We start from the raw sequence: 15,000 nt of genomic DNA, 5'->3' as shown, positions 1-15,000 counted from the left end.
ATCGCTACGCCACCCAGGAGAAATTTGAAGCTGGCGCCAGCAGGCGTCCACATCCCCTCCACACACCACGGATGCATCCACACGCTCAGCCCAAGCAGCAAGCAAACCTAAGCAGACCAGCAGACCACTTATCCACCACGGACGCTCCAATGGAAAGATTCCACTAATTCAAAAAGCCCTGTCCAACACGTTGCAGGCGGCAGCCCTCAATCAATTAAGATAATGGAAAGAAATGCAGAGACAGAGAGAGTGTTGTTGTTGTTGTTGTTAGCCAGTAGAAGTGACTAATCTCCCATCATCCTCTTCAACTGAGTTAGGCTTATGTTTTGGAAAACTCCTAATTTCATTTTCACAGTTTCCCCCGAGGAAGGCGTACACTGCTGGGTGTGTAATGGGTGTTCACTGTGCGCTGTTTAGCTGCCCGACACACACCACTGGACGAGGCTTTGATCACACTCTCTTATAGACCCTGTCAACAGCATGTAAACAAACATGTACTTTCCCAAGTCATTTCCTGTGGCGCAGAACAGATTGAAAGGGGCTGTACTGCAGTGTGTATAATCTACTGCAGATTTACTTCATGCATAGGCTCAAAGCCATGACATCATGCAGATACACATATGGCACCAAAGGTCCCTCTGAAATTCTCCATTCCCCAAAAAGTAAAGACAATGGTGACATCTGCTGGTTGCTTGCACAAAGTAGACTCAAAACAAATGGAGAACGGTACCCTGTAGTCAAACCCTTCACCCACTCCCTAACTCAGTCATGTGCTACCCTAGCATGTGTGGTGTGTATGCCCCCAGGCAGTGTAGCACATCTTTGGGGTGGTTGCTCACCCCAATCTGACCAGCAGCAACGGGGTAGGGTTGCGTTGTTCCGTTCTCTCCTCATTCTGGAAGTCAAGGCCTCATGGCCAAGACCCCCCCCCCCCTCCCCCCAACCCCCCTGAGCCTGGTAATGCTCACGGATAACCAGATTAGCGGCTGGCCCGGCTGCGAGAGATGCGAGAGCTCGGAAGTGGACGAGCACCTGTGAGAAGACTCTTCCTTTGGGGCTTAGCGGGATTAAGACCTGTGCTGAGCTGCGTGGCTCTGCTCTGGTCAGGCCTTCGAGAGACGGGAGGGCAAAGACCAGGTGCTCCAGGGAGGGGGGGGGGGGGGGGGAGAGGTCAGAGGGCAGCAGGGCGACTCCATTCACTTTCATGAGCGCACGGACTGGCTACAACCCACCAGCGACCCACATTTTCTACATGACCCTGCTGCTTAAGTTAGCGCAAGATGCTAACAACAACAACAACAACAAGGTCAATGGTTTGACACTGACAGCATACCTACTGACAAAACAAGCCTATAGTTTGTTGTTTTTTCAGAGTATTACCCTGGCCTATATAGTTTTTTCTCAGTATTTCTAAGCAATAAATATGACCAATTACCATGAAATATCATATACTGCTCAGTATGTGACTTGAGTGTCTTGTAAATGTCTCAACAACACTTAACAAAAGTCACAGCCATAAGCCTGTTTTTGTTTCTGTTAGTACTCAGTTAAGTCCTGTCCTTATTCGGAGTTCATCTGAATGCTTACTTCAACAGGAAACTAAGGGGAAAATATATATCACTAATATACTTATTTATACTATGTATATATATATATATATACAGTATATATACTGTGATGTTTTGAGCATTGCTGTCTCCACAGAACAACATGACTAACATGATTTTCATAAGGAAGGACATTTTTAGGCTAAATATGTAGATTAAACTAAATCTTCACTTGAGTGAAAAAAAATAGCAGATACAAAAGGTAGCAATCTGTTAAACAATACTAACTGTTGGATAGTAATCTGTTAAACACGTTATTGCTGTACACACCAAATCAAGCTCAGGTTTTAGTGTATTTTCCTCCGTTGTTTTAATTCCATCATCCTGAGGCTACACTGCCGGAACAAACTGCTAATAACACCAAGATTACATTTAGGCCTATTTATTCACTTAGCAGATCCTGAGTTTATTCCTCAGGGAAAAGCAAGATAATTGTGAGTGTGTTAATCTCATCACACGCTCATGAAAATATATTGGTTATTGAGAGGATAACAAAATATGAAGAACTATAATTAATTTCCACAGCTCAAAAAAGTAACTCAATGCCTAATAAGAATTAGTCTTGACAGTTTACCCGCAACTAACTTACCCTTAAAATGAACCCTGATATAAGCAAAGATTTAAAAACACATTAATGCTGTTTTCATTCCAGATTATTTTTCACATGTCAATTACCCACCTAGAATGCAGCTGTGAAACACACCCTGGAATAAAATGGGCACCATCCTTTTAGGATGAGAGGAGTTATCATGCAACCATCATCTATCATCACCTTAAACCAAGGCATCACAGAATAGTGCAATCATTAAACAAAACACAGCAACAAAGAAAGCAATGGGATGATCCCCATGCAGTGCTCCTACTCAAACAGCAACTTCCTAAGGCTATTTTACAAGCGATGAGACCTGCTCAGAGTGTGGCAGAAGAGAAGATGATTCCGGCCAGAATCAAAATGATTTTGGAAACGTTATTTTAAGGTAAAAAAAAAAAAATAATAATAATACTGTAAGCTATATTGGCTTCTTTAGCCTCACGTCTTTTGAGATGAGCTTTGGATGAGTACCCTTATTTTCTCAGACGGTAGAGACGGAAAAAGTCTACTGGTACCATAACTTCCTGTGTACAGCACGTTTGAGATCTCCCCAAAGTGGCTCACTGATATTGAGACCAGGAGACTGTGACAGACTCTCCAGAACCTTTACTTATTCCTGCTGTAGCCACTGAAGGGCTGGCTTGGCCTTGTGCTTCGGATAATTGTCATGTTGAGTGATTCTGTACGGATGGTGCACTTTCCGTCAAACACCCCCACAAACAGAGTGAGACACCCACAAACAGGGTGGTTCTGCAGGGATGGTGCACTTTCTGTCATAAACACTCCCAAACAGGCTGGATCTGTAGGACTGGTGCACTTTCCGTCACACAGGGTGAGACACACCCCAAACAGGGTGGTTCTATTATTGGGTGGTAGCAGTATCTATATTGTAAGTGCTGTTTTGTGGCATTAGTGCAATAATGTCTTTTTATGACCAACCAGCAGTGCAGCTTGTGTTTGTTCAAGTGCCTCCTTATCGTGAATCTTGAAACAGTCACACACCGCTTTCTAGCAGTGAAGCCTATATTTCAGCTGCAGTAGCTTGAGGGCTTTTCTTCGCATCCTGACCAATTTTCCAGGCAGTTGAGACTCAAATCTTTGTTGGACTGTTGGTTTGGAATCAACAGGACCACTGCTTCTCCACTTCTTTATCAAACGTTGAACACTACTGGCTGGCATTTCCTGATTCATGCAGTTGAGTTCAACCACTCAAAAATCTTTTGTCAGCTCTGCTGCGTTCCCCCTGGCTCAGTAGTCAGCACCCCTGGATGAAATGTACTGTACAGAGGTCTCACAAGAGCTACAACGCTCATTGACTATTCACACAAATTTTCTCTCATTTAAATTAAACATGTCATTGACAATTATTCATTTATTCAATATATCCAAAGCGACTTACATGTCAATTATTGTGTCTCTGTCCCTGGAGCAACTTGCTGAAGGGCACGACGACGGAAGCCTGGGAATTACACCTGCAACTTTTCTACAACTGCGTGCTAGCCGAGTTCCTTAACCACCGCACCACATGTCATGGGTGTGGGAATGTACCCTTAATAGCCAATTAAGCCTGGGTGCATCAACTTGTGCATCAGGCCAAACATTCAAGGATATGCAACTTTTAATAAGATTAATTTGCATGATTTCATTATTATTGAAAGAGGACACACATCATTAGGATATCTGATAACAAATGGCTTACTTTACCTGACCACTATCCCTAAATAAAAACAACATGGTTTTCTCCCATCTCTCTCTCTCATGTTTTTTCTTTTTTTCCAAATAACCATGGCCATTATCTCAAGAATTCTTGCCACATCATACAGTGCTTAAAACGTACAAGCACAACTGTATGATGTGGCAATTTCTCTAATAGCCATGCAACAAGAACTGAATGCTAATGGCAGTGTCGATCAGAATAACAACAGACATGCAGGGCCTCCGCTAGGCAGGACATTATGGTGAGCATAACCTCATTTGGAGGGCAATCCTTTGCACGGCTCATTAACGGTCCGCACTGGACTCGGATGTTAATTACAATGAAATGTGATATCTGGCTGGCAAATTATTATGCAGCTGTTAAATTCGGGCTTCATCAAGGCCCAGCTCACATACACGCCTGATGCTGTGTAGGGCAGAGGGGGTGAAGTGATTTAAAATGGAATCATCATAATGTAATATCAGGTACAAAAGCACCAAGAAAGCACCAATGTATTAGCCCAGCCCACGGAATAATTGATTGCTGTAGGCTCCAGTGGGCACAGAACAGAACACATTGGCTAAGTAGGCATATACACCAAAAGCACCAACAAGACAGCGGCAATGTATTAGCCTCCTGAACAATTCATATTCCGAGCGATCGCTGAAACATTGGCTAGTAGGTAGGTAGGCTACTTCAACAAAGTCAACAATGCGCATAGCAATCAGTCCAGACAAGTAAAGGAAATAAATAGAGAACAAATTGTCAACAAAATTGTTCCACTTCAGGCACGCTATGCTGTCCGTCTCACTGGCAGCGGGCAAGGTTATGAATGTCAGCATATCAGAAGAACACCACCTAGCCTAATAGGGCATCAAACATGGCTGTGGCTCATGAAACAGGATCCCCACTTGTGTTGTCATAAGACTCCCATTATTTGCTTGGACTCATGCAGCCACAGTCATGGTGCTCTCATGGAGAGTACTCTGCCAGTTGTTTGTTTCTGACAGCTGAGTAGAATCTGTGTTAACAACCTCTGTCTGAATGCCCTGGAGATGTTTGTGATCCGATAATGAGCCAAACCATTTCACAAGCTCTAGGCTATGGTAAGGGAAAGGGAGGTGCAGCATTAAATTATTCAACTTTCATGTTCCTCAGCTATATTAATGTGTGGTTGGTTGTACGCTCTATAAAGAAACTCATAAAGACTTCAATTAGCCATGAGTGCATATCTCATGCTATTATCTCAGACCTGACACCACATCAATATGAATATGGATTATGGCTATGGGATAAATTTGTTTTTCTATTTACAGTCCAACTGACTTCTCCTAAAGCTGTTTTGCTATTGCAGTCCAACTGACTTCTATAGATTAAGTAGTGAAAAACACTTGCAACTTAATCTGAAATCATTCAAATGTCAGGCAGATAATGGCAGTTACCAATCTATTAACATTGAAAAGTGTGGTGTTATTACCATTTTATTTCATCGTTATCGTTCTATAAACAGTGTTTGTAACACTAATCTCAACACAACATATGTTGTATGTGCTATTATGAGCGCACATGCCTAAACGGCCAAATAAACTTCAGCAACAGGAAGGCCCATCTCCCTGAAGATAAAAATGCCGAAACATTATGAAATTCAGGGAGGCTACCGTGGAAAGTTAAGAAGGAGGAGAGATCTGAAATCAAGGTGCCATTTAACAGGTAGAGAAGTGGAAACGGGAGCACTGCTCTGAGTGCATACAACAGTGAAAGTCTAGACTCAGAGGCACCTCTTCATACTGTACACAGCCAGCAGAGCAGAATCATGTCAGGTGTGTGCAGGTAAACTAGCGCTAATCAACCAAACAGGAAGCTTTTGCCAGCAGCTTACATTTACTGCTCAAATCTGCGGCTCAAGTACACTAGCTTAAGCCAAAAAGGTCAAACACCATACCAAACACACACACACACACACACACACGCAAATACACACACGCACATACAAATCAGTAATCCCAAGCCCATATCTGACACATTCAACTAGCAGCAAGTACAGAGCCAGCTGCAAATTTACCCTTTAGTAACCTCTTTCAGCACTCAAGATGGGATAAAATCAAAGTCTTATAAAATTATGTTTTTTTTACACCTGACCCAGTACACTTTTTATCCAGTGACAGTCTGGTCACTGGTTATCCATGGAGCGCGACAGACAACCAGGCACCTTTCCGTGATTCCGTCTTTAAGCTGCGACAGGTCCGGTGACTGGATGACCACGGCCTGACCTTTGACACAGACACAGATGGCTCCTGGGCGAACGCTAATGAGCTGGGAGCAGGCCGTATGGATGCACCGGGACTTCAGGCAGCGTGCCGTGCGCCGGAGCTTACTTACACACGGCAGCTCTGCGGGGGCCTGCTTTAACAAGATGAGTGTGCTCGGCCATCGTAAAACTCCCATAGCGTGGAGCCGTGACAACTAAGCACCTTAAGCAACCTCTAGGCTTGCAGTAGGACACAGGCACTGTCTGTCAGCCTGGCATGCAAAATGACATTTTCCCCCTGTTCCACTGCAGCTATGCTTATGCTTGTTTTGTATAAATGCATTATACAATAATGCATAAAATATTTATCATCTTTGGAATTTAGTTCTACAAAATGTGCATGTGACAATAAATAAAAATAAAAGCGGGCTGTTTTTTTAACTAAATCAAATCAAACACCTGTGCCCTGTGGCCTACAAAAACGAAGGCAGTCTGCACAGGCATCTCCGCCAGGCTTGAAATAGCACGGGGCAAAGTGCCTGATCCCCGGGGGAGCCCAGGCTCCAGGGACCAAATCCCAGTGGGGAGGAAGGGAGGGAGGGAAGGGGTGCTCCATGCCACCACAGGCACCCTGACACCTGGCTGACTCACCTCTCTCCTCAGCTAACATTGTTTTTATAGGCTATGGGGATGTCCGTGTCCAGTGGCATTTTTAGGTCACGTAAAGTAAAGGTGTTGGCAATAGCTAGCTAATGTAATCACAGGGTGTTGCTGACGGTCTTTTAGCCGTGTTGGGGTTTGGTGAGAGTAAGCTAACTTAGTTGTTTTCACCGTAACCACCGTAACACCATAACCATTAGAATTGGACACGGAAGTGGATATGAAGACGTAGCGCCTAGTCATGCCCATAGGTATGTGTGTGTGTGTGTGTGAGTCAATGTTCATGTGTGTGAGTGTGTGTGTGTGTGCGTGTGTGTGTGTGTGTGTGTGTGTGTGTGTGTGTGTGTGTGTGTGTGTGTGAGTGAATGTTCATGTGTGTGAGTGTGTGTGTGTGTGTGTGTGTGTGTGTGTGTGTGTGCGTGCGAGCGAGCGAGCGAGCGAGTGAGTGAGTGAGTGAGTGTGTGTGTGTGTGTGTGTGTGTGTGTGTGTGTGTGTGTGTCTGTGTGTGTGTGTGTGTGTGTGTGTGTGTGTCGAATCGATGGAGCAATGTGCTTATAATACAGATCATATGACTGATCCCCAAGAGGAAGCATGGGAATGTAGCCTAGCCTCTAAGTGTACTGTTCTGCAGGATGCTTTGAATAAAAGTGCCTGCTTAGTAATCATGGGACCACCACATGGTCTCCTGAAGTTAGAGGGGTTTAAAATCAGCTGTGAACCATAGGCCATTGTTTAAGTTCAAGCAAGGCCAGGAGAGCTAAGTCTTAATGGCTTGTGTTGTTCATGACATGGGCCTATTCTGCCAACCAAATGATACACAAAGAACCGATTAAATAAATAAGACCCTGTTCAGATAAATAAACGTTTCATTGTAAATGGGGCGTTCTCTCCGCAACAACGCAAACACACACACACCACACACACACACAAACACAGAGAGAGAGAGCAGCACACAAACCGAGAGAGAGGTAGTCAGAGAGAGAGACATAAACACTCACACACAAATGCTGACATATGTCAGACCTAAGTTTACTAGCTGTGTATACACAGTACAACTTGTAACTGGCAAAACCTACGTCAACCGATACCATCCCAGACATATGTCTTGTTTAAGAGAGAGTCAATGGAAGAAAACAGGAGTGGAATGGAAATTGCCATCTTCCTTACTCTGTGTTTGTGAACCACCCTGGATGACAGACAGTAGAGGTGGTCGGCTAGGCCCCGAAGAGTGGGGTGTGTTTACACATTCTCATGGGTCACATGGACTGCTATGGGTTAAGGAGCTCAAGTTGTAGGGTTAAATATGGGAGATAGGTGGTGTCACTCTACCCATAGTGTACCTTAGTCAAGAAGACAGCATCTGGGAGTAAAATCAGGGCTAGGTCCGTTTTAGAGAGCTACTAACTTTTAGTGGTGTGGCCTTTTCAAGAAGAAGCAGGGGGGAAAGGAGAGAAGTTAAAAAAAAAATAGGGTATCATTTCACATGCAGGTGAAATATGACCACGTTGCATAATTGCTGAACAATGGCTTGAGTCTGGGGAAAGATAATGAGATTTGTGAAGTCAGCAAGTGAGTGACTTGTCGCTCAAGAAAGTCAACAAAGTACACTTGGGCTATGCATGACCCACTGCATTTCACTTTAGGTACAAAATGTAAATAACTTGATTGACAGAATGATGTTGTTTAGGCAACATCATCGGTTCAATCTATAATACTACACGTACTGTAGACCGAGGACGTGTCAAGAACTGTATATTCAAAAAAGAAACAAAACTGAAAAGGACTAAAAGAAGGAAATGAACGACACACAAACACACCATGCAAATTACCAACGTTCAATCAGGTACCGTTAGCTAAATTAGCTAACTTAAGCTACGCGTCCAAAATATTTGTCAAAACACTCTTAGTACATCCGAGACATATGAACTCAAATGTAAGTACATTCTATAAAGACACATGAAACGTCCCCGAACAAGACTCATTTAATTTACTAAGGTTACGGAAATTAGAATACCGGTAATGAAAATTTGACCATAGCATTACAAGATGCAACCGGGAAATGCAATGGTAAGTGATGGAAAGTTGGATCACCGAGTAACTTATAATGATGTTAAGCACAAATACGAGCTTGTATACAGTATGTGCTATCAGTTACAGGTGAATAGCGCTGACGAATTCATTGATATTAATATTACAGGGCAATAATCACAAGTAAAGTTAGCACTAACAGTTATAACGTTAACTGTCAGTGATCATTCTATGGCAACCAAAGAACCATATCGGGCCAAGCAAATAACATACTGTCAAAAAAGAGTTGTTACTCACAGTTGGTAAGAGAGGTACCATGTGTTCATGTTCCTCTTCTGACATCCTTTCACCGTTCCTGGTTTGCTCCTTCAAAAGAATGATATCCAACGATATCCCATCTAGCCAAAATGACTTTATTGAACAGTGCTCTCAGAACGATTCAAGTGTAGTCACGCCCTCAACTTGATTGGCATAATCTTTGTCCTACAGCATAATCGAAGCTCACAGTATATAGCCAATAGCCTCCATGCAGCGAGAATTGTGACGTATTTCCTACTGTATTTCCTACTACGCCCCCATCTTCCGGTTAATTTCCTTATTTACATACCGCTGCCCTCATCAGCCGAGCGATGTCTAGCTCTTCCACCAGCACGGTCTGGCCAATCCAAACTTTTCTCACCTGTCATCCTTCGTTGGTGAACACACTACCTGTTCCGATTAGAGTTGGGACATCCCTCGCCATCTTAAATAACTGTCTGAAAACACAGCTGTTCAGAGAACATCCCCTATAGCACTAGGCTAGGCTACTACAGACACTCGTTGATGCACTCATTGTGATTTTTTATTATATATATATTTTTTTTAATTATTGTTAAAATTGGCCTTACAATCTTTAAATGTTTTAATCATGTTTGCATGTCACTTTGATTAAAAAGCGTCAGCCAAATGTAATGTAATGTACATCTGACGCTAACCCACGCGATAATAATATGAGTAGCCTACGGCGCCAAACAGCGACAAACATTTCTGGTTCTTTACAAGGCTAGTGTTTCTAGTTTTTGCCAGCTTAAGAATGGAAAAGGTTTTCCGGTATCAAAAGTTAATGCGACCCAGTTCACAACATTGCTGTGTGCCGTTGTGTGTTGTGTCGGCAAGGTACAACTCGGCTGTAAGCTTTCATTCATTTCCAGTGGAAGAAGGTCTTAGGAAAAAGTGGATCGTTCAGATCAGAAGGGATGACTTCCAAGTAACAAAAAACACAAAAGTGTGTAGCGTTCATTTCAGAGCGGATGACTTTATTGAAGGGACTCGTCTGAGATGTCTCAGAAAAGGTGTTTTCCCTACTCTGTTTGAGTGGAACCACTTCCAGGAGCAGCCGCCGAGGCTGAGTGTTTGGGAACGTCGAGAGAGACCGCTGACCCCTGATCCTGACTCGGACGTAGACGAAGTTATGGACTTTGATGTGGAGAGGACTGGGCATGATTACTGTTCGGTACCCGAAGCTGCAGCTGTGGACATGGTGCTACATGAAAACTCGGAGTTAAAGAGTCAGGTTGAAGACCTACGGAAGCAATTGGCGCAGTCAAAGATCATACACCGCTTTGGTCTTCAGCGATTTGCTGGGTCCGATGACGACATACGCTTTTATACAAGGTAAGATAATGTGGTAAGCATTTGTTATAGTGTTGCATTGTCCTACTGCAAAGCTATGTGTAAGTCTTTTATGCCATGTAAGAAACCAGTGCATGTTTCTGTAACAGCTAGGGTTTCAGGCACTTTGAGGCAGTCAGCTTGAGATTTTTAAGTTTTTTATCTAACTAAAAGCATCTATGCAAAAAGTGGCACATATGGCTATATTCTAGAGGTCCTCCACAATAATTATGTGAGAGTAAAGTGGATGTAATGAAATTACTTTTTATTATAATTCTGTATAACACAACTATTTAAAAACATATTTTCAAAGGTCAGAGGTCAAAGGTAAAAAACACACTATAATAAATATATTGAGCAAAGATTTTTGAAGTTTGAACCTGGAAAACAATGGTGTTGGCTCCATAAGTAACAAGAACATTCAGAGGTGTTAAGTAGTTTTACAACAAATTGGGGAAAAGTCAGACTAAATGGGTCATTTAGTGAGTGGCTCTTTCAAATGCAAATTCAGGTGAATGGGCCTGCTGCAGGTGAGAGAACTGAAATCCTAGGAATTTATTTTATTGTTTTTACAAAGTGCCATTGATACATTCTCTTCTAAAACATATATATTTGGAAACTAGTTGATTAAAGGTTTCTAATGGTGTCACTTATATGTTTCTAAGACAAACATAGGCAGAGATTGAGATGTGTGTTTGGAACAGTTTTTCAAATCCCCAGGGGGGGATTTAGACTACAGAGGGTTAATATAGGCCTACTGAATTGTGAAAAGTATTTGGTTATAAGTTATTCTTGTTAATTTAGTAAGGACCCCTTTTTCAGGTCTGTCTTAGCCTACCATAGTAACTGAAGGGTGCTACATTTCTTTCTTGACAGATTTGCAACATATAACCACCTGATGGCCTTCTGGAAGCTGATTGAGCCGGCAACTCACAGGATGATTCGGTCAAATTCCAAAGTTTTCAAGGAGCCTGGAAACACTCGGGCACTTCCTGCAGTCGATGAGCTCTTCATGTTCTTGGTATATCTCTCCTTAGGCCTCAAGCAAAAGGACCTTGGTCATCGTTTTCAAGTACATCAGACCACCGTAAGCCGCATCATAACAACTTGGGTCAACTTCCTGTACTTTGTCCTAGGGTCAGTGTGCATTTGGATGCCGAAAGAGCAAGTACGAGCCCATCTGCCAGAAGAATTTCATAAATTTCGAGACACACAAGTTATTCTAGACTGTACAGAGATCCGCTGCCAAACACCTTCCTCTTTGCTACTGCAAAGTGAGGTCTTTTCAAATTATAAGTCGCACTGCACCTTCAAAGCTTTAATCGGAATGGCACCTCATGGTGCAATAACATTTGTGAGTGCACTTTATGCAGGGTCTATTAGTGACCGGGAGCTGTTCAAACAGTCAGGGATCATTGACCTTCTTACCCCCGACATGGCCATCATGGTGGATAAGGGCTTCTTAATTGATAGACTAGTGCCATGCAAAATCCACCGACCTGTTTTCTTGACTAAGGGGAAACAAATGTCAGTTGATGAAGTGACACACACTCAGTCTGTGGCTAGGCTCAGGGTACATGTTGAGCGTCTTATCCGTCGAGTTAAGGAGCACAAGTTGTTTGACACAGTCATCCCCATGTCCATTTCTGGTAGCATAAACCAACTGTTCACAGTGGCATGTTTGCTTGTGAACTACCAATGTGGACCACTTGTTAAGGCATGGAGCCACTGAGTACACACTCTGTTCTGTGTTCATACCTCTAATCAACAGAAAGACAGTGATTCCTTACACACATTTTATTATAATTTCACACGATACACAACACAAAAAACTATAAGAATCTAAATATATGTATATACATGTGTTGTAATATAATGTAAATAATTCTGAATATTTCAATAATGCTGTATAAAGATATATATATATAGCCTATGTGTATTGTAATATATATATAGTACTATTATAGGGATAGATGGGTATATTGTATATGAATGTATGTGTGTACACACACAAGTGTATATGTTCATATTGTTTACAAGAATGATACAATAAATGTAATTAAATGAAGCAACATCTGAAATGACTTATACATTCAAACACTTCTGTAGGTAGTGGTAAAAAAAAAACAGATCTCCTTGGTCCCTAATGGTGCTCATTACATCTAGATTTTTGTGTATGCGCTCAACAAGCATGTCCTCCTGCGCACATACCACAAAATCACACCACTCTAAACCTGTTAGGAGGATCTGACCTTGTACTTGCCAATAGTACTTGTGCTGCCTCCTAAGCTGCAAAGAACCTTCCGACATCTTCAGGTACGGACAGTCAACGTAACTCTTGATGTTTGGGCATTTAATTTCCAGCAGACCGAATGGTGGGATTTCAGAAGGATCGAACACAACTCCATCAGGGGAGCATCCCAGCCATGGAGCATCAGGGTGTATAATGAACCCGCAGGGTGAATAGTTGACATTTTTTAAACTGCAGTACTCTTTCACAGCAACTGGCTCCATGTCAATTCCTCTCCTCATGTCCTTAGTCAAGACGGTCCCCCTCAAAATTCTGTGTGCCAGATTTTCAGCTGATGTATGACAGCGAACATGGCATGCCTCGTGAAAGCGTGTAGATGTAACTCGCATCTTTCTCAGTCGATGCCATTCCTGGCATGAGCTCTGCTCCCGTGTTGCAGCTTCAATCCTGTGGGCCATGTGGAATGACACTTGTAGCGATTTCATATGTACATGTTCCTCCTCTGACAACACATAGGCGCATGTGGTTGGCTCAAGCCTATAGCCTTGGATGGGAAGGGAAGGTTGGGCAGAGGAGTCTGGGATGTTGATGATTTCCCGCATTTCTGGTGGTTTTTGCTGAAATGCCAGCACACTCCCTGCCTGGACAGCCCCAAAAGCTGACTGAACTAATGGGACTTCCGCTGATATGCCCATGGTGGTCACCAGAGGTGCAAGCAAATGGGGGAAGTCTTTATATGCTTCTGCCACTCTCAATGTGGCAAGATCTGGCATTTCCCCGTCAAGTGCTTTGTAGAGAGAACTTCTGAAAATGTTAAAGAGAAAAAATGAAGAAAAAAAAACTGCAGCATGTACATATTAACCACATCAACACATAGCTTAAACTAAAGGTAATATGATCTCACCTCACACATACAGCCGTAGAATTTTGAGGTTTGCGGACCTCCATGTCTCCCACAGGACCTGGCCTAACACCCTGACAGCAATGACAGCAATGACATATTTTGACATGGCATCACAATAGCTACACGTGCATAGGTACAATTCACATGACCAACAGATGACTTACCATGGTCCTTGGCTTATGCCAGCTCTGCTCAGTTTCTGTGCAACTGTGCACTGGGGGTACAGCAGGGATGCCTAGTTGTGATAGGTGTGCTGTTTGATACAGTAGTGCAACCAAATGGTTGCATAAGGCACACCCCGCCACACATGAGCAGTGGGTGCTCACCAAAATGACAGGCTTTGAGTCTTTTAACACCATCTAGGAAGAAATTGAAGCTTAGATGAGAAACACCTCAACAAGAGATACATATATAAGCATTGTTTTGTAGATGAGAGCCACATAGGCCTACCCATTCATATCCACAAACAGTAGACTGTATCATATACATATAGATAATGTTACTTATCAGCTGGGCAACTTATCAGCAGGCCTAACCATTACTGTACCCTAACATTGACCCTAGTCACCCTACTCTCAATTCGTGTGGCTTTTCATTTTTCCTCATCGATCTATGACAGACTGCCCTCACGCTGACCTCTCCTGTCAACTTGTTTTTCATCGACACTGTTAGGGAAAAAGATGAACATGCATTTTGAAACTGGGTTACACTCGTTCTTACACTGTGCTAGTTTGTCTGTTTTTGTTAATAGCAGTTTTCAGACAGATTTCAGACAGGAAATACACGTATGTCTAAAACGAAAACGGCTAAACAGTATCTTTAAACAAAATAGCGGACGTTAACAAGATTAGCTGCTAGTCACGTCAGTTTGTGTTTACATCAGCATGATAACGTTAGGTACTTACCCTCATAGTTGTCGATGTAACTGCTTATGTACATCTTAAATCCTTTTTCTCTCTTGCTGTTGGGAGCGGCACATGATTTGCTTATGAGTCGGTGTATGTCGTTTACTGTTATACGGGGTAAATCCTGAAGACAACGAGTGTAAAAAAGCGCCATGGCTGTCAGTGTCAGTCTCACTCGTCAGTGTCTCTCGGAGGCGGGCCGCGGGAGTCACGTCAGTGAAGCTAACAGGAAGTTGCTAGCATAGTAGTCTCGAACCCGGAATTGTGACGTGCATGGAGGCTATTACGATAGGAGAACAATTGGATGGGCGTGTTCGCTCTACAGTTGGGAACTGTCACCACAGTAACCACCGCCGGCTGCTGCTGTATTTCCTGGCAAAATTGAAACATGCGGGGAAGCCCACCACTTACTTCATATTAATTGAATTATGGAAGAGGCCTCTCTTCATTTTCTATACG

The 15,000-nt window shown here is 42.9% G+C and overlaps 3 protein-coding genes across 7 annotated transcripts in view; 1 reads left to right on the top strand and 2 right to left on the bottom strand.

Moving 5' to 3' along the window:
* The window catches only part of LOC134072996 (sodium bicarbonate cotransporter 3-like), a 77,575-nt gene extending 68,321 nt beyond the window's left edge, over positions 1 to 9,254 (bottom strand). For all 4 annotated transcript variants that reach the window (XM_062529911.1, XM_062529908.1, XM_062529910.1 and 1 more), the window contains exon 1: positions 9,129 to 9,254. In XM_062529911.1, coding sequence (XP_062385895.1) covers positions 9,129 to 9,173 — 45 coding nt within the window. In that variant the 5' untranslated portion in view covers positions 9,174 to 9,254. The remainder of the gene's footprint in view (positions 1 to 9,128) is intronic.
* Positions 9,255 to 10,066: 812 nt separating this feature from the next.
* On the top strand, positions 10,067 to 12,213 carry LOC134072999 (uncharacterized). The gene is made up of 2 exons (XM_062529923.1): positions 10,067 to 10,484; positions 11,358 to 12,213. Exons 1-2 carry the CDS (start codon positions 10,282 to 10,284, stop codon positions 12,211 to 12,213), a joined length of 1,059 nt encoding a protein of 352 aa, XP_062385907.1. The 5' UTR covers positions 10,067 to 10,281.
* A 249-nt stretch (positions 12,214 to 12,462) lies between these two features.
* Positions 12,463 to 14,704, bottom strand: LOC134072998 (uncharacterized). 2 transcript variants are annotated; one of them, XM_062529921.1, is made up of 4 exons: positions 14,542 to 14,704; positions 13,801 to 13,995; positions 13,637 to 13,707; positions 12,463 to 13,536 (listed from the first exon to the last, which is right to left on the bottom strand). In XM_062529921.1, the coding sequence occupies exons 1-4, from the start codon at positions 14,545 to 14,547 to the stop codon at positions 12,567 to 12,569; spliced, it is 1,242 nt and encodes a 413-aa protein (XP_062385905.1). In that variant the 5' UTR covers positions 14,548 to 14,704; the 3' UTR covers positions 12,463 to 12,566. The 2 variants fall into 2 exon arrangements, with proteins under 2 accessions (XP_062385905.1, XP_062385906.1); XM_062529922.1 differs by having other exon boundaries at positions 13,637 to 13,699.
* Between the last annotated feature and the right edge of the window lie 296 nt (positions 14,705 to 15,000).

The sequence above is a fragment of the Sardina pilchardus genome, chromosome 24 (assembly GCF_963854185.1).
Source record: "Sardina pilchardus chromosome 24, fSarPil1.1, whole genome shotgun sequence".
Lineage (NCBI taxonomy): Eukaryota > Metazoa > Chordata > Actinopteri > Clupeiformes > Clupeidae > Sardina > Sardina pilchardus.
This window is presented reverse-complemented; position numbering and strand designations above follow the sequence as displayed.